Here is a 19,347-nt window from a genome sequence, read left to right on the forward strand (position 1 = left end):
ATCTATTATTAGCCAGATGGAGAATATAAATGGTCCAAGGGGAAAAAGAAAGTCTGCTATCCTTTCCACAAACTTACAGAAAAAGATCATTAGCTTTTCTATGGAAAAATATAAGCACTTCAGTGGAAATTTTGGTTTAAATGAAACAACACCCACAGTATGCCATCAAAAATAATTGGAGAAATTTCCTCATAATCTTGGTTAGTATTTTACATGTTAATTTTTTTTTTTGTAGACCTGTACAAGGTATCATGTAGTAGTGTGTCATATGGTTAGATACCACGAATAACGCATAGTGGGTGGCCAGTCCTTTTTGTTATTTTTCTTGGTTTCCTGGCATGGTTTAAGGCCAGGTTGAGACTCCCCAGTACTTCAAACTTGCTGATTTTGCTAGAGCAGGGTCTTTAAAGAGACATTGTCTGTTAGATTTAGTCTCAACTTTTAGGTTGATTCAAGAAAAAGATTTTACATCCTAACACATGCAGGAAGCTTATAAATGGAGTACCCAGGTCTGCAAGCACTTACACATGTTTTACTTCACATAGAGTAATCTCAGGCACGTGTTTTTGCTACTTGTGGGGATATAACAGGAGTGCCATTTATTATGCCTTTAAACTTTAATAGATAATTGATTAAAGAAAAGAACACATGTATGATGTTACCTTTCTAAAATTATGCAATTATTATTTTTTTATTATTATTAAAATACCAGAAGATAAAGAGAACAGTCCTATTACCATATTTAATAAGCATTGCTGCTGCTGTATGAATTGGGATCAGTATGAAACGGATCTAATGTTAGGCAGTGGGCTGTTAAACTGACTCTTTTCCTAGTAAGTGTGCAAATACTTTTTTTTTTTTAATTATCATTATGAGATCTCATGAGAACTTAATTTGCATCAGAGGTTAATTTGATGCGTGGTCTGACAGTTTCTTACAGCTCCCTTCTAATCCACTTGTAACTCCACATTTTTAATAGCGTGGTGGGGATTTTTCATGCCTTTGAGTCAAATTCTCTTTAGTAAGAACAAAGTGTTGATATTCTGCCTAGACGTTTATCTTCCAAGGGCAGAATTGTTGTCCAGTCATTGCACATAGTGTTTTTGTTAATATTAGAGTTGGCATTTCTGAAGGGAAAGAAAAAAAATTCAGAGTGTTACTTTCTTTTGGTGGTGGAGGAGACGAGGAGTGGGAACAGAAACTTATTAAACACAACATTCTTGGTATTCCACAGATGGTAAAAATGGGTTACTAGTCTCCACTGCAGCAAGTGCAGTATGATCAAGGCGGAAATATAATCGGTAGCTAGACATTAATTTTATTTACAGAAATAAAATACTAAGCGCTATTTTAATAACTTTAAATGACAGAGCCCATATATGTATTGTACATTCAATTTGAGTAGTCTAGACAGACTGTTTTCCAAGGAAAATACATTTTCATCAGTATTTGTGGTATGATTCATGGTGGTGAAGAGGCAAATAACTCTTTTTATGACTGGAAGTTGCTTTAACTTTCAGCCGCAAGGAAACAAGTCAATGGCCGGATGATAGTGGTGGAAACTAACATTTTATACTAATAGAGGTCTACACCTTATGCTGAGTTGAAGCTTTTATTTTTCCAGGGATGGCAATATATCACAAAGTATTCTGCCATTGTTTACAAACAACCGTAAGTGATCTGTGTAGTGGCTCGCAGTCCACAATTTAGATTTAAGTCACCTGTGAGCTTTGCAAAAAGTGTACAGTCTGTCGGGAGGCTGTGATTTGGTCTAAGTAGTTGTAAACCTTTGTGCATGTCCCCAGTGGAGAGGGGGCACACCAGCTGTATCTTTCATGCATAGTTAATGGTGAGCAAAGCATTACAGAGAGATATGCAAATTTGCTAGTCTTAACAGTTGCAGTCCCGCAAGTGATGTTGTACGGCTTCATACATGCTTTGATTGGATTTATTTTATATCTCTCTGTAACTGCGGTAAAGACAAAGGATTGTACTTATAACTATCTATGTGCTGTCTGCCTCAAATAAAAAGAAATATCTTCTTAGGACTGTTGTAAGCCTCTGCAGCTGAGGTCAAGGATTTTTCAAAGTGTTTGGTGAGCAAGTTCATGGGCTCCTATTCTTGACTAGAGAAATTGGAAAATTAAGACTGGTTATCCACTAGGAAAGACTCATGTTCTGAAAAATGTGTGTGAATAGAAACATGTAAATTATATACAGTACAGCAAAATATGTTGCATAATAACATAATGGTTGTGTCTAGCAATCTAATCAGGAAAGATACTGGTGAGGAGAAATTGCAGTTAACCTTGTTTGTAGAGGCTTACCAGCAATAAACTCTTCTAACTTTAGTACTGGAACTTTAATAAATTTTTTTTTAAATATTATCACCTAATCATGTGGAGCAGAGGGAAACAATGTATTGTGTTTTTAAACCATAATGCTCACAATCTTTATTCTAATAACTTCAAGGATTTAAGTTTTCATGTAATACACAGTCTGATTCTGCAAATGACACTGTGTGAAATTATTTCTTCATGAGGAGCAAGATGCAGGGTCAGGTCTGTGAAAGGTTCATGTGTGTCCTTCAGACCATCTGGGTAGTAGTGCAATATAATTGTTAAATGAAAAGTGTGTGCTAGAGCTTGGTTCAGTTACCGTGTGATCATAAGAGAAAGAGAGGAACAAATGGATCTGTGATCTTGAAGGTACTGGACTGCTGGAGTGCTTTTAAGCCATCCTTATGCAGGGCCATAAAGTAGTATCAGCTGCCTCACCTTTTGCATGGGTGGCATTGAGTGACTCAAAAAGACCAGTTTACATGTAGACAAACATTTAGGTAGCAAAATTCATTAGAAGAGTCAGTGTTTCCCCTTGTAAACGTTGCCCTATTGTATAAATAGGTTATTTTTTTTGAACCTAGAAAATTCTCCATAACCAGTTGCAGGCTGGTTGTGAAGACAACACGTAATCTGAGTGTTTGCATTTGCTAAAGAACATCATGCTTTTATAGGAACCATTGAAATCTCAAATGGGGGGGGAGGGGGAAAATCTCTTCAGCTCTAGGGTCAATCTGTGTGTCAGAAGTTACATCTTAGTACTTGTAATTTCACAGTGGTTGACCATCAAGTTAAAAATAGTCTTGTTGACCACACACAGAGTTACATCTTCTAAATTAAAATTTAACTGTGCTGATAGCTACAGAATGATTTGTTAAAGTCAGTGCTTATAGACACCAGCAGCTAGGGGGTGGACTTAAGATGTTAAATAAATCAGTCCTATGGAAAACACATACTTTTTTATAATTGTATTTCACAAATACTCACTAAAGCAGCCAGAAAGAGTGGTTGACAATTATTTTTAGCTTCATAAAGATCTGTAAATTTTCAGGGAAGAAGTGAAATAGTCTTGTTGTCATCTCTTTTTCTTTTCTTCTTTTTTCCTTCCTCTTTTCAGAAAACACATGGCTTATTGAATGGATGGCAAAATGGTTTCAGCTGGTATACTCTGCAATGAAGTCTGTCTTAATCAGCTTCTAGATTTTCTTGCTTTTGCGCTAAGGACAATGAAATTGTTGGAGAGGAGAAAGGCAGTATCTGTATTCTGCAGATTTCTAACCATAGTTGAATCATATGTTGCAGCAGTCAAGTCCAATAGAGGTAAAACAAAAAAGAGAAACATGGAAATCGAATGCTAGGAAGATGCTTCCATAGTTGGGAATGCAATGCTTCAGTTTTATTGTAGCATTTGCATTTTTAACACATACATACCTTGCTGTGGATTAACAGCTCTAGTTGGATTTTTTGAGGGTTCTCTTGTAAAGCATAAATACCAAAGTACAGATTTCCAATGTTCATATCAAAATTCACTGTCACGTGGTAGTTTGGTGCTAGGCTAGTACATGCTATCTGGAATCATGTTTGGAGAGAAACACCGCATATCACACATTTGCATACTCCAGGACCACTGGGTGCACCTGTGGGGTTTTGAGTGTGTGGAATATTTGGGTTTTTTTAAGCATAACCGTGCAGATACTATTGTGATGTGATTCAGAGAACATGCTGTGATGCACTACTCTAGTTATAGTGCAGTAATGATTTTTAATGCTGTTTGCCCCTTTTCATCATTGGCTTTCGGTCTATGACTGCTGAGCATGGCACATAGAATCATAGCATGGTATGGGTTGGAAGGGGCCTTTAAAGATCATCTAGTCCAACCTGCCTGCTATAGGCAGGGACATCTTTCACTAAATCAGGTTTCTCAAACCCTATCCAACTTGACCTTGAACACTTCTAATGATGGGGCATCCATAACTTCTCTGAGCAACCTGTTCCAGTGTTTCACCACCCTCATCATAAAAAAAAAAAAAAGAATTCTTCCTTATATCCAATCTAAACCTACTCTCTTTCAGTTTAAGACTGTTGCCCCTTGTCCTGTCACTACAGGCCCTGGTAAAAAGTCTCCTTCCATAATTTTTATACGCCCTCTTTGTATATTGCAAGGCTGCAATATTGGTCTCTCTGGAGCCTCCTTTTCTCCAAGCTTAAAAACCCCAAGTCTCTCAGCCTTTATTCACAGGAGAGTGTTCAAGCCCTTTGACCATTTTCATGGCCCTCCTCTGGACCTGCTGTAACAGGTCCATATTGTTCTTGTACTGGGAACCCAGAGTTGGATGCAGTACTCCAGGCAACATGTCACCGTATAAGTCTGTCCAGCTTGTTGGTGAAAATCCTTTTGTTCCACTTGGTCACGTGAATCTCATCAGCTCCCAGCAGACCTGGCTTCTCCAAGGTAGATCCATGATCATAGAAGCCAAAACACAAGTATTCACACTCCAGTACACTAGCAATATTTGGCATATGTCATTGACCTGGCACAATGATCACACTAAGTACTCTGAAATGAGTTACATATTTTTTGTAATATAAATTCCTTTTTTGTTGTTGTATTTTGTTAGGGAAAAGGAGTTGAGGCACTGCAGCAGCAGTGCAGCAGTTGCAGCATAGTCGTGACAGAGCACATGAATTGATTGGAGAGATTGTGAGCTAGGTCCTGTTGTGTGTAATCTGTACTTCTGGCTTATCTCAGTTACCTCAGGTGTTTGTAGAATTGTATTGTTCCTGAGTTGCTGAAATTCATCACATGAGATTACTTGCATGGGGAAATGTTGCATTATCAAGACATCCTCTTTTTCTGCTTAGCTGTGAATACATACAGTCCCTTTTGTCTCACAGATTATCTGCTTGCCCATATATTGATTTGTGTCCTCTAATTAAACAAAACAATGTTAACCTTACTAGTTAAAATAAAGAATTTACAAAGAAAACTTTTTTTTCCACGATACATTCACAGAATCATGACCTTTTCCTGGATCTTTCTTGCTTGTTCAGGACATCATGTTTGAACAAGGCCAGTGTTGGTTGCTTTCACAAATACTGAGACTCCAGTGTGTGATTAATGGAGAATTTACACTTATTACCGTCCTGCAAATGTGTTCATAGCATTTCATCATTCTTACTATAAGAATGGCAACTTTTAAAAGACCTTTTTTTTCCCCTAGTCTTTAGTATTTTTTTGACAGCTTAGTCTCTAACAACAAAAGTGTAATTGGTAGCTGGTAAGGATCAAGCAAATTTCAGGTAAAGTTTGGAGTGTAATCAACCAACCTCATGTCTCTGAGAGATCTTTCTCATAGTACAGTAGGTAAGGAGTTCACCAAGAGAAATAATAAGTTATTCCTAGGATTTACTGCCTTGTTGTTTTTTTTTCTAGCAGGGAAGTATTTCCATAAAACATCTGCTGAAAAAGCAGCATGCCCATGCTTGCTGTCCTTCAGAAAAATTCTGAGTCAGCAGGATGGGAACCAGATGGATGGGAAAAGCGGAAGCATAATGGTGGGCAGAAGATACTAAAAAAGTACAGATGTTCAAGGAATAAAAACAGAGATGTTAAGAGCTAAAGCATAAAGGAGAAGATGATTCAAAATGCATTGTGGAGACAATATATATATTTTGGACTTTAAAAACATATATGGGAAAAAAGTTACTATTCCCTAAGTCCAAGGGACCTCATTTTAGACTCGTTTTCTTTTTATTCCCGAGAGGACATATGCCCAGACCTCTGTATGAAATCTGGGTGCCAGCTGGCACAGCACCTTTCAGAGACCTAATTTTATATTTTCAGAACCTGGCAATATCAGCCACTTCCATCTGTAATAGGCTGCTGTTTGTAATATCTGTTAAACTGCATTTTAACATTTAATTTTAAGTTTCTTTGCCAACCTATTAGTAAGGGCCAGGCTATTGAGAGCTGTCAATACGGCCAAAAAAAGTGGTTTAATTTTCTGAGGTCTGTGAGTTATGCTTTTGTTTTTCATGAATTTACATCTTTTGGCAGGCTCTAGGATATTAACTTGTGTGATGAAATATCATCTTCCCATATTTTAAGTCTGTACTGACAGGAGGCTGGAATAAATCATTTATAGTAATAATAGAAATCTGCTGTACTAAATTCAGTGTTAAAATTGGAGGCAAAGTTACTTGAAGTACAAGTTTTAATTTTTTGGGGTAGAAATCAGAAAGTATTGAGCACATCTTCATATTTTATAATGATTTGTCCATCTAAACAGAATTAAATGTGGCCAGTGAGGGAACAGATTCAGTTCTCTTGCTCTGGCTCTACCTGCTGCAACAAAATTTTCAAGCCGTCTCTGGCCAGTTTAGGGAGGGTGCCTGGGGAGTTCTTCTAGTAGCAGGCAGAGCTGCTCTTGTAGGGTTCAGGTGATGATAGGTGGCCTATTTGTATTATTTTAATATGAGGAAGAAAGCCACCTCAGATCCAGAAGAGGCGAAATGGCCCCTGCTATGTGGCAGCCACTGGTTCAGCATGGTTCTGCTTCGGTTTGTGCTAACAGTAGCTCCAAGCTTTCATTGATTTCAGCCTGTCTTAAACCTTGACAGAGTCAATTAGTTCTTGTAATCACTAGTAACCAATGTTTGATATTCATTTAAGTCTAACAGAAGAAAAAAAATTGTTTTGGGTACAGTTCCAGAATACTTTGTAAAATTGTTTGTATTAGAAGAGAAAATGCAAATATTTATGTACAGTAGCAGTGAAATAATGTACCCAAAGCTTAGTGGAGATGGATTGTCTCGTGTATAGCTGTAATGTTGAAGTTTGTCATTTATATGGAATTTATTAGCGTTTCTTTGAATTCCTGTTAATATATTTTCTGGGGTTTTTTTCCAGCTCTTCGTTGTAGTCTCCAATTTCTTGGAAACATTGCAGCAGGAAATGGAGATTCCCAGAATAGCATTTGGAAGTGTGCTTTCCCAGATCTTTTCTTGTAAGCATGGATGCGGGTTTTTTTTCTAATGTAATTTCTGTGGTTATATTAAAATCTTTTGTACATGATAGTTGTGCTTCCACTAGCACCATGAAGCTTTGAAAAATAACTTTGGTGAGAATAGGATGGTTGAGACCATATCCTGTAGATGTTTTGTTTTGTTAGTTAACCGCAGGGGTCAGGGCCTTTAAAAACCTGCTTGTTCTAAACTAACAGTAAATTGATTTTGTTTAACAGAAACTGGAGAAAAACCCTCTATTTCAAGTTATGAGCTTCAAACATAAGCTTTATTTCAGAGGTGTTTTCAAGTAGTTATATTCATTTCCAAGAACATAGCTTTTTCTTTATTCACTTTGCTGCTGTGCAGACCTGTCAGTATTTGTGGATCAGATGGAATCTACAACAGTAACTTAATCTTTGTATTTTCCAATCCTTTTGCTCCCTCTCCTAACCTCACCAGAATATCTTCCTGGATGTTTGATGACATGTAATGAAATACTACGTAAATGATTTTGTGCAGACACATGACAATATTGTTGATGTGTTTGGCAAAATTTTTCATAGTGAGCTAGTAACAAAGGCACATTCATTCAATTTGATAATAATTCTGAGTGTGTTTTTGGAGCCCGCTTGGATGTAGAAAGACCTTATGATAATAGAAGCAGATGATTATTATGGCTTCACCTAATTTCTAGATTTCTGGTGAGCTCCAGTTTAGCATTAGTTTTGTAAATTGTCTGTTAAGTTTGACATTCAGTTAGAAGTTGGATGTTTTTCTTTGCAGATGAGTTCTGTCCCTCTTAGACAATGACAAATTCATGATTTTCTAAAACACAGCAAATAGTCTGCAAAGAACAACAGCTCAACAAGCTGAATGCCACTAGTCTGTTTTTCCAGGGTCAGTTTTAATGTACTCTCTTAACTCCTTATTTTCTCTTGAAGGACATGCCTAACATACAGTGATGAGAAAATTGTTGCCTATTGTTGTATGGTCCTGTTCACCTGCCTTAATTCAGAGAAAGTGAAAGAACTACTGGATCCTGGGAACTTGACTGTGGCTTGTCATGTCCTGAAAGTCTACAAAGAGCAGTTGGAGTCTGAGTGGTCGTATGTATCTTTGAATTCCTCCCCTCCTCAATTAGGTGTTTTTCTAGTGTAAATATCTGTATTAAAATGTCTAAATTTGTGACACTGCTAAGTAGTAAATGAAAATCTATTTAGAAGTTAGTGATTTTGTATAGAGATAATTTTCAAGATAGTTTCACTGACTGTTTTGATTGCTGCTAAAGTAAGACTACATTTTTGTTGAGGATATACGCAAGAATTTTAAAATCATGGTTTGTTGTTTTTAATGAAACAGGGTTCTAGAATGCAAACTAATTTATACTTATGTGCTAATTTGTGGAGATTTTTGAAATAAAGTTAACACAGTATATAGTCTTACAGACTTTGGTTATTGCGTAATGCTAGGAAGACTTCTATGACTAATGCTTGCACTACATAAAATGTGTGTTTTTTTCTTTATTTTTTAACAGATCTGTTGTGTAGTGCAAAATGCAATCAGTTTTATACCAAAACAGGGAAGATGTTTTGTTCGTGAATTTTGTGTGTTTCATTTCCATAATTTAAGAGCACCTACTCAGTGGTTTTATTCCATTGAGCTTTTATATTTTTTTGCTAATGGCCATTCTTGTAAATGTTGTTGTCAGTTATGCATTTGAGAAATGTTCTGCCCTGCATGAGCAAGGATACACATTCAGTTAATTGTTATATGATGTATTGGAAGGGCGGGGGGGGGAAAGAATAGTTTGTATGTTTTTGTACCATTCTTTTGAAAGTCATGTTTAAATTCAGAATTTAATTAGGAACGATTGTTGGAGGTTTACTAGCTATTTGGAAAGTCTCTAAACAGAATTAAGATGATTGAATGAAAAGCAAATGTCATTTAATAGTTTGCTTTTGTACTGAGAAAATGACTGGGTTTTTTTTAATCTGTTTGTGGCTGGGCGTTTATCATAACCAGGTCAATTTGCTTAGGACATAAATAGTTTTCAGAAAGCAAACTTGGTTTCAGTCAGGTGACCAGACTTCTATTTCAAAAGTGACAAACTGAGTCTTTAGTTTTGGCATCTGTCAATATAAACACATGTGTAAGATTGCTTTTCAGATAATTATCTTGATTGTCCTTAATTTTCTTTATGTATTGAAGATACGCTGAAATGTATTTTGACTGAAATATGAAAGCCAGGGAGAGCTGGAAGAGGTTGTCATGGTGTTAAATTTATATTTTGAAGGTAATTGAAGAATAAATGCAGCATCAAAATAAATGCTGCGGTATCCATTTCGCTGATCTTTCTAGTCTGAAGTGCATTCTATTAGTGTTATGATGGAAATGTCTTACCTGCACTATGAATGTTAGATGTGGGTGGGAAACAGTCTCTCTTCAGAGTAGTCTTGAAATTAAAAAGTGGCAAACTTCTATACAAGGCATAAGACCATGATGAAGGAAAAGAGGTTGGTAGAAAAGAGTAATCCTAGTCCTGCCATAAGGTAGTTACAGAATGTTTGCCCTCTTAATTCCTGTCAGAATGATGAGTTCCTCATATGAGGAATATATAAAAAAGCATTGGAATATCTTCCAGGCATTAAGAATATACTACTTTAACATTAGCTACTTAAGTCTCAAAGCTCATTATCAGTTTTCCCAACTTAAAGGAGTTTATACTATAAAGTTTCTTGGCATTTTGTACAGTTTTCTTGAACCAAAGTATAAATTGAAGTCTTTCAATAATGTTGGCACTGTTTTCAAGTCAACACAGGTAAAAGTGCATTCACAAGCGCAAAATCTAAACCAAAAAGTGTATTGCAACAGTACAGTATCAAGCATTGAATAGGTGTTCAAACAGCACTACCTTGGAAGTGAAAAAGATAATTTCTTGTTAGAAAGGGGCTAATTTTTCTGTCTCCTTGTAGCTCTGGAGCCTTTTTGTGATTCACCTTGTACCTATTTCCCCCCATTTCTTGATCCTCACTTCATTTATTCTTCTAATACTCCATTTCTTATATCTCCCATCTCAAGGAACACATTTACTCTCTGTTTCTCCCTTGTGTTCATCTGTTCTTATTGTAAGATAATATTTGTCATGGCTGAGGGTAATATAAATAGCAAAATATGTTCTTTCTTTGTACTAGATTTTTTTTTTAAAAGTTATTTCCATCCTGAAAGAAACTGTGATATTTATATATATTAGAATACATGGAGTATCTTTGGACTACTTGGTGCGAAGGGGGAGGTAAGAAAGTAACATTTTCACACCCTTTTTTATTTATTAAAAAACAAAGGTATAAGAGGTCCATTTTTCATATTTTCAGTGGAAACCTGCTAATGTGTACCATTCCTTATGCAACACTGATTTAAACAAAGTCTCTTTTTCCTGGTTTTGGTTATGATTTTTCTTTCTTTTTTTCTTTTTTCTTTTTTTTTTTTCCTTTTCTCCCCTCTTCCAGTTAGCAGTGTGTTACAGTAGTGTAGTGCTTTTATTTTAGACCATGCAGTATGCAGAGGTAGCATGGAAATACACCTAGAAGCTGTTGCATTGGGGTAGTTGTAGAGCAGCCTATTATTGGGTAGGAAAGTGGGGACGTAGAAGGGAGCAGATAGAGCATTTGAGATTGTAATAGGGGTTTCTGGCAAGGGGAAGACTTGAGATACACACAGAAAATTTTTGGTATGATAGGCCTTTGGGCATATCTCATTCCCTGAGGAAAAAGTGAGAGCTTAACCCACAGTGACAGAAGTGAAAAATTGGTCCCTGCTGTAAAGGAGCCAAGTAGTTGCAAGGAATCTTTGAAACAGGCGGGAATATAATCTCCAGTTAAATTATGCAGGAGAAGGGAACAGAAAAGAGTAAGGAACTCCTTTGTGTGAACAGTGAGTTTTATCCACTCTCCCAGTTGCTATTTAAAAAAATATGGTGGCATGACTTGCAGAAAAAAAAGTGGTAGTTCTGGAAGATTCTTCAAGGTAGAGGTTTCTTTGGTTTTTTATCTATCTATATAACTGGCTCCTTTTTATAACTTCATATATGTTCTTTCCAAAATTGTTCATGTTTAGAATATGAATGTGTTCAAATAAATTTGTTTTAGAAAATGAAATAGAAATATTCTATGTTATGCTTGCTATTTGCCATTGTTTTTGTGATGTGCTAAGATAGTGTTTACAATTCTCAGGCTGTGATTTTGCAAAACTAAAAAACAAATAATCGGGGAAAAAATTTGAACTTTCTCATTCAAGATACTGGTGTACTTTTTTTCCTTTCATGGTGGTTGTGGTGAAGTGGGTGTTGATCTCTTCTCCTGAGTAACTAGTGACAGAAGGAGAGGAAGTGTCCTAAAGTTGTGCCAGGGGAGGTTTAGACTAGATGTTAGGAAAAATTTCTTTACTGAGAGAGTGGTCAAGCATTGGCACAGGCTGCCCAGGGAAGTAGTGGAGTCACCATCACTGGAAGTGTTCAAAAAACATGTGGACATGGCACTTCGGTACATGGTTTAGTGGGCATGGTGGTCTGGGGTTGATGGTTGGACTTCATGATCTTAAAGGTCTTTTCCAACCTTAATGATTCTGTGTGTGTGTCGTGTATATGGTGTAGTTAAGTGTTTGGAAGAGCCTACAAAGTTAGTAGTCTTGGTACAAGTAGAACAATCATTGTAAAGTCTTGCAATATCTCTTTTTTTTTTTGCAAATTATTGAGAGGTTTTTTCTTGTTATCTTGGCAGTATTAATGCAGCATGTATTTCATAAGCAAGAGTTGTTCTTAGTTTAGCTTTTTACAGAGGATATTAATCCTATGAATAACCGACTACGTTTTCACAAGGTACCTGCAGGTTGTATCTTGGATTCTTTGCATTTTTCTGTCATTATTCCATTTCTAAAGCGTATACTGTAAGAGTGTTTGAGTACTACACCTGATGTCACGCAGCTGAACCTCCCAGTCCAAATAGTTTTCTCTTTTCTTTTAGAATATTAGAATTGGTTTGTTTTGAGGGTAGTCTTGAGTTGAGTCTGAAAGCCTGTTTCTTTTATTAGCACTAATCCTTCTACTGTGAGATAAATGTGGGTGGATACCATCATGTAATGTGGGGATGATACCTTCTATTGCTTGCTTGCTTGCTTTCCTTTTTTGTATGGCTGAGCAGCAGGAAGCAAGCTCGCCAGTTCATATGATGACTTTCTTGTGTCCTGCCTACTCAACCGGTTTTCTCTGCTGATTCTCTGAATTTAGGGGAAAGGTCTCCTGAATCCAGCCATGCTGCATCAATTTTCTGTAGGAAACTTGTGAACTTTTCACCACTGTCTATTTGCTAGTGTAAAGTGCTGCTCTGTTCCTGTGATCAGACAGAGCAGGCAGTGTCCGGAAATAGCTTCTTAACACATGCTTTGCTGTGAACGGAAAAGCTGAACAGTAAACAGGATTTCTTATTTTGGTAGAAGTAAAGTTATTTACTTTGGCTGATGAAAGCTGAAGAATCTTGCCTTGAATATAAGAACATTTTTTTGACAACACTAGGTGAAAAGGTAAGCTTTGTCCTTGGGTCAGTGTGGGTCCTGACATACAGTAATGCTGTCTCTTTAGGACAGCTTTTGAAATTGAGTAGGTGTGCGTGTGCCTTATGCTGATAATAGCTATTCTTTCATTAGAGCCTTCTGTTTCTAAAACATTTTTGGTATCAAATGCATTGCGGTTTTCTGCAGTTAGGTGTGTGAAAGACAGACACAATCATTGCTGCTTTGAGGATATCTTTAGAGTAAGTTTGGACTCTGGTGGATTGCTGCTTTTGCTTTGGTGTCCATTTTTATCATTGCATATAACCTTCCTGGTTTGAACTAATTCTTGGTTCATTACTAAAGCACTTCCTCTCCCCCCGCCACCCCCCCGAATCGAAGAACTATGTTACTTTCTGATATGGAAGAGTATATGTGAGATATAGTCAGGTAGAAGAGCATGGAAAGATCTGTCCCTTTTCTTACGGAGTTGAAGCTAAGCTTTGGACGCCTCTCTGAATGAACTGTAGAAAAAATATTTTGTCAGCAATTCATTGAAAATTTGGAGCTGTACTTCAGCTCTCACTGAAGTACATACCACTAGGATTACTTAAATGAATGTACATAGCTGCGGTATTTGCAACAGAGCCAGTACTCTGTTGTAAAGATTTGAGTCCCTTGCGCCACAGCTACAAAGCGCACGGCAACCATTTTTAAGTGGCTGTTATGGCATTATATGGCTGAGCCAAAATACAAACTACTCTTCTTCCAGGAGGTTATGCTTACTGCTGGACTTACAAATGACTGAAATTAAGATGTTCTTACTTTTAAAAATATTACTTAATTCCTGCCTGCCTTCTTGTCTCTCAGCTGGAGCATCTGGTTTCATATTACACTGAAAAAAAAGTGAATGCCACGTGTGTTTATTCCTCATGGCTGGACTTTCTTGCTGTCAAATGCTGCTTTTAGGAATTGAAAATCTTTCTTTGAATAACCAGGTGAGTTTTGGTTATAGGCAAACTTTTATTCACTGTTTTATTCCCTTTTCATTTATTGTGCACTGAAATTTATGACTTAATGTTCCTGTCAGTTAGTATCCAATGAACTCCACAGAAAAACACTTACGATGTTCCAGTTATTTTTGCAGTTGCTGCCATGAACCGTTAGGACAGTGAGAGGACATCCAGGACAAATATTTGGATTTAAGGCCATTGGCTGAACTGTAGTCTCTCCCATGGGGCCCTCACTGTTCCATTCGGCTAGCACATGTTGTGTTTTCTACTCTTCACCCATCACAGGAAGGCAAGCACATCTTTAAAATCTCTCTCTCTCTTTCTTTCTTTCTTTTTTTTTTTTTTTTTTTTTGTGAATTGGCAATTCCTCCTCTGTTCATGATCCCACATTCATGTTTAGAGTCCAGTTTTCCGTCTCCAAGCTGGAAAAGTCCTTAGAGAAAGTTCAGGAGGAACCTTTTTCTGAGTGTGATGCCTTTGGCTTCTCCCTCCAGTCTCACAGCAGTTCTGTAGGTAGATTTTGTCAGAGGAAATCTGAGATTGTTCTGAGCACTTCCTCAGAGCTCCTTTTTTAGAAACAGCTGTTGGTAGTGGACCTTTTGCAGTTCCTATTCTGTCCGCTATAAGCACCTCTCTCAGAGAGTGGAGGAAGCATCTTTAGAGGCAGGACGTAGCTTTCTAGAATTTTCCTGTCACATTTGCCTACTTCTTGAATCACGAGATGTTCAATAGAAGACAAGGATCTCCTGTTGGGGAAGAGGCAATGTCTGAAGTGTTGGCTATGCTTCCTGAGAGGGGTGGATTATTGGGAGATAAGGCCCCAGATTAGCAACTTCTGAATATAATCATTGGTGGAAAGCCAAGTCATTGACTTTCTAAGCAGTTTTTGAAACAAAGGAGAGCTATTTTGCACATCAGCATAGTGAAATTTTGAGACTATAAGCACTGGTGCATTTTTAAAATGTTTGTAGATTGACAGCATAACAAAGATTGCCTCAGAACTTGGAAGAAAGAGAGGTAATAGTGCTGTGATACACACCTAAGTGTGTCTTCGTGAGGGATACACTTTTTAAGTATTTTTTGTGGCATGCTATGAGCTAAGAAATAGTTAATAAATTTAAGCCAGTCAGTTCTATAAGGAATGCCCTGGTCAAATTTTGTAGTCAGTCCTTGTATGATCATGTTTATCCAGACCAGATGGTCTGAAGGCTCATTTCATTAAGCTTGTGGTTACTTGTAAGCACCAGAAATGCTTCTATCTCTGAAATCTGTGAAGTTACAGAATGTAATTCACACATTTAATAAATATTCTCTTGATTTAAGAACTGATACCTCCTCCTCTTTCTGTTTTAGAAGCCTGATCTTCTAAACAACTCCGAGATTTTTTTCATGTTGCCTTTGCCATCTTTAATACTAGATGCTGACTGGCATTTTAAAATAGTATTAATTAACATATATTAGACAATGTATTTTTAAATTGCCTCTAAACTTCTAGTCAACACAGCTGCTGAACTTGTTTCAGGCTAGCAATCCTGTAATCTTGAATACTAGGAGCTCTTCCGAGGTTGCTGCTGCTGGTCTAACTCCCAAGAGCAATGATCAGAGGAGGCAGATTGTGTATCTCCAACTGAGGTTCTTTAAAACATTGCCTGACTGGCTGTATACCCCTTTGTTTTGTAGCTTTTGGCTAAAATCTTAGAGCAAGAAGGAACTAGAAGTTTTCAGGACTGAAAGCCGTTGAAACTTACCTGTCTTGTCCTGAATGTTTGGATCTGTAGTTGGGCTTGTGAAGAGTGCCCAGAGCTTGCTGCTCTCAGAAGGTTTCAAGGAGTATGATGTTACAGAATATACTTCAAAGCATACGTCTTTGCAAAGACACTGGCTCTGCAGAAACAAGTTAGTTTGCTTTCTTTGATTTGATTTATGGCATGCACTAATTAAATGATCCTATCTCCTTGATGGTTCTTTGCTGTGCAGTTGTCTTCTAGAAAACATGTTCTTTGCAACATGCAGCTACTATCTAGGGTATTAGCTTAAGAATTAATACCCTGTAACTTTGGTGAAAAATTTCCATGCTGCTACAGCCTGGTGCATGAGTGACCCATTCCTGTCCTATCTTTAGTCCTGTAGACCTTGTCCTTTAATGTAGGCTCCCCGTTTCAGGGATTGGTTATCATCTGTTGCTTTCAGCTTGCTTTACTCATGATCACAGTTGTGGGATTAGCATTCCCTCTAAAATACTTCCTTACACATGGAAAGCTTTTAAACCTCTGAACTTCAGTGCTGTTGCTTCCACTCTCTTGTGATTTTTTTTTTCGTTTAGTATTACTTAGTTCCTTTCTGTCTGTTCCCTAACAGCAGATCTGTCTCTTAAACTGTGATCGATCTTTCTGCATTGCGCATCTTTTGGTTCTGCTTCCTCCACCCCTGTGTTCCATCTTCTGTTTCTATTCAAAGGGATGAGCATGGTTTTAAAGCCTTTGTGAGACAGTAGTTTATTTTCTGTGTATCTTCAGTCTTTCCAATATACCTTTCTAATGGTATGCTGATTTAATTCTTCTGAAGTGTTGACATACTACATTGAAAATGTCTTGAACATGTAAGCAAAGATACTTACTCCATAAGCTAATTCTCTTTTTACAGAGCTTTCTTTCAACAGCTGTTGCCTACCAAAGGATGCTGTCAGGGAATTGGACATATCCTACCTTTAGGAAACAAAACTGGAATACACTGTTCAGTAACTGAAATGTATTTCCTACTCACTCTTTTTCTATGTGATTACTACCAAGGTCTGAAGAGTCCTCTGTAACAAACTCCCTTCCAGTTCCAAAGGAAGAAGAAAGCACACACAGTATCCTGTGTCGTATGTGCAGTATGCTGAAAAGGCTTGCCAAGCACTGCCTTTTTTTTTTTTCTTTTTTTTTTTTCCTCCAGTAAAAGCTTTTTCTTAAGACATGCAGAGAGCTATGCCTTAGGCTCTGGAAAATTGTGGAGCCTTTAGAGCCTTTAAAAAGTCATTCCTCTGTGTTTCCCCACACATCCACATCCACTCCCTTTCGGGTTTGTATTAATCAACAGCAGAAAAGTGTGTCACACAGTTTAGAAGCTACTGTATTTAGAAGATAAACCAGCACAGAATGCCACGAGATCTATTTTAGAATATTGAACCTGCAACATATGTGTTTTGTAAAATAATTAGGAAAAAGTAGTACAAAATTACATTATAATTTATCCTAACCGAGACCAATGTGTATTCTAAAAGCTGTTTATTTTAAAAATACTTTGGTGGTTCCATTAGAGATGGGAGTATAGCTTGTGTCATCAGTTTTTCCAAGTGTGTGTATGGGGCAGTGTAGCTACTATGGAAAGAAAAAACAGGTTGTATTTTTGATTCCTGAAGAGCAAGGAACAAAAATCCTCCACTTTAAAATAAGAGGCGTAATATGCCTTTTGGCTTCCAGAAAAACGATATTAAGAGTGTGGTCAGCTGTTTGGCATTGGAAGTAAGATTTTTCTGAACATCCGCTTTCTCTTTTTGAAACCACAGCTCAATGATGACTGTAAAGATTAGGATGTGGGGCTCCCCCTCCCCATTTTTTGCCTTTGGTTATTTTGTCCTGGCTTATGGAAGGGAGTGTGGACAGAAACTAGTGCTCCTGTGGCAAGGAGTCTCGCCTATGGGCACAGATTTAAAGGCAAAGATGGAGCTCCTCAGTAGAGTGCTTGTAGCTTAATTGGAATGCACGTGGTGGAGAAACCAGAAAATGTTACCTTTTTTTTTTTTTTTTTTCTTTCTTCATTTTGGGCTGGCAACTCTGTCTCTTCTCTCTGATGGTTTAGGGTGTCCCCCACCCCTTTCTTCTACTCTTCAGAGAGTAATTCTTATTTTTAATTCCAGGAAAGCTGGAGTTATGTTGCAGGTTCCAAGTTCAACTGTGGTTTTAAATAGTACTGACAATTGGAAAAGTTTCCTTAATTGTGGAGATCTGAGTAGATTCTACTTTCTATTTGCAGTAGCAGTGTATTGGCACAGATTTCCTTAATCTTTCAAAGCTCAGCCTCACACATTTGTTTATCTTGTCACCTCTTTCTTCTTGTATATTTTGTGGAGAGGGGGGAGCAGGAAGTGATTGTATTGCGAATTATCTTCCATTTTTTTCTTGGTAGCTCTCCAAACAAAAACTACTCCAACTTTGCGCATAAGTAAAAATAAATCTCTTTTTAGTGCCTTTCGGATGTAGCTACCAAATTGAATGGAGTGTCTTCTGAATCAGAGAAATATTACAGATAATCTGACCTCAGTCTTCTAGACCTGAGAGTTGACTTGGTGGACAGTCTTGTGGCCTGTAAGGAGAATGTATTCATTATGGGTAATGCCTTTTTGAAAATGGAAGGGTGTTCTGCTTGATTCAGCTCAGGGGAGGAGTATTGTGATACTTGATACTTGGGATTGAGCCTTAAATATGAAAATGTGTTTTCTTATTCTTCTTTTGAGTGAGAAGTGCAGGTGTTTTAGTGGGATGAATTGTCTAGTTTCTAGAGGTCTTTGTGACAGCATATGTGTTCCATTTGTTATTAAATAGCTTTATACTTGTAATTGTTTTTTAAATAGTTTTGATAGGGCGCTTATATTCTTGTGCAAGGATGAAAAAATACTTCTGCTTCTAAAATATGTTCTGGTCCCAAACAATTCCTCGTGAGGTATATTGCTTTTTTAGCATTTAAAAAGGCGAGTGATATGGCTTTGAAACATCAGCTAAGTTGTTGACTTTTTTTTTTTTTTCTTCAAAATTTGGATGATTTGTTATATTTGTTTGTTAAACTACAGTAGAAGTAGCTACTTTGTTCTTACTAAATATTTTTGATAGAGTGGCATTATTGTAGGATGATGAAAAATGCTTTTGGTTTTGAGATTGGAAGAGAAGTTTGCTGATAAAATAGAGAATTGCCATGTCTGTCTTGTTTTTTCTAAAACATTTGTTGGGGGGGTTCTTCCTCATTTTTTGAGACCCAGGACACTGTTCTCTAAACTTGCTAATGGGATCAGATCAACTTAACATGGAGCATGACATTTGATGATAAAGTTTATTGCTTACACCCGGCTTTGATTGGAGCAAGCTTAGCGGTCATTTGGACTATACTGAGAGCTTATACCATTTCATCTTGGCTGCTTCTCAAGTTCAATTTGGTACAATGCAGCCCTTGTGCTATTGTAAAGTCTTTGAACTGAACATCAGGTCCTGTATTTATCTACTATGTAAGCACTTGATTTTTTTTAGGATTTTAGCCAAACAGTTTTTAAAAAGTCAAGAAAATTGGCATATTTAACACTGTTCATTTGTTACTGTGTTACGCTTGCATAACAACTTTAATTTTCACCATTTCCTTCAGTAAATTACAGTGGTCCTCAGTTTTATCCCAGTGGTTCTGCTGTTGGCCCCCAAAGA

The 19,347-nt window shown here is 37.2% G+C and overlaps 1 protein-coding gene across 1 annotated transcript in view; it reads left to right on the forward strand.

Annotated features, from left to right (window-relative positions):
• The window catches only part of ATXN10 (ataxin 10), a gene marked incomplete at both ends in the record, with an annotated part of 108,981 nt that overhangs the window by 21,444 nt on the left and 68,190 nt on the right, over positions 1 to 19,347 (forward strand). The window contains 2 exons of the mRNA XM_082000118.1: positions 7,249 to 7,345; positions 8,288 to 8,452. Coding sequence (XP_081856244.1) covers positions 7,249 to 7,345; positions 8,288 to 8,452 — 262 coding nt within the window. The remainder of the gene's footprint in view (positions 1 to 7,248; positions 7,346 to 8,287; positions 8,453 to 19,347) is intronic.

The sequence above is a fragment of the Phaethon aethereus genome, assembly GCF_964289735.1.
Source record: "Phaethon aethereus genome assembly, chromosome: 1".
NCBI classification, from domain to species: Eukaryota; Metazoa; Chordata; class Aves; order Phaethontiformes; family Phaethontidae; genus Phaethon; species Phaethon aethereus.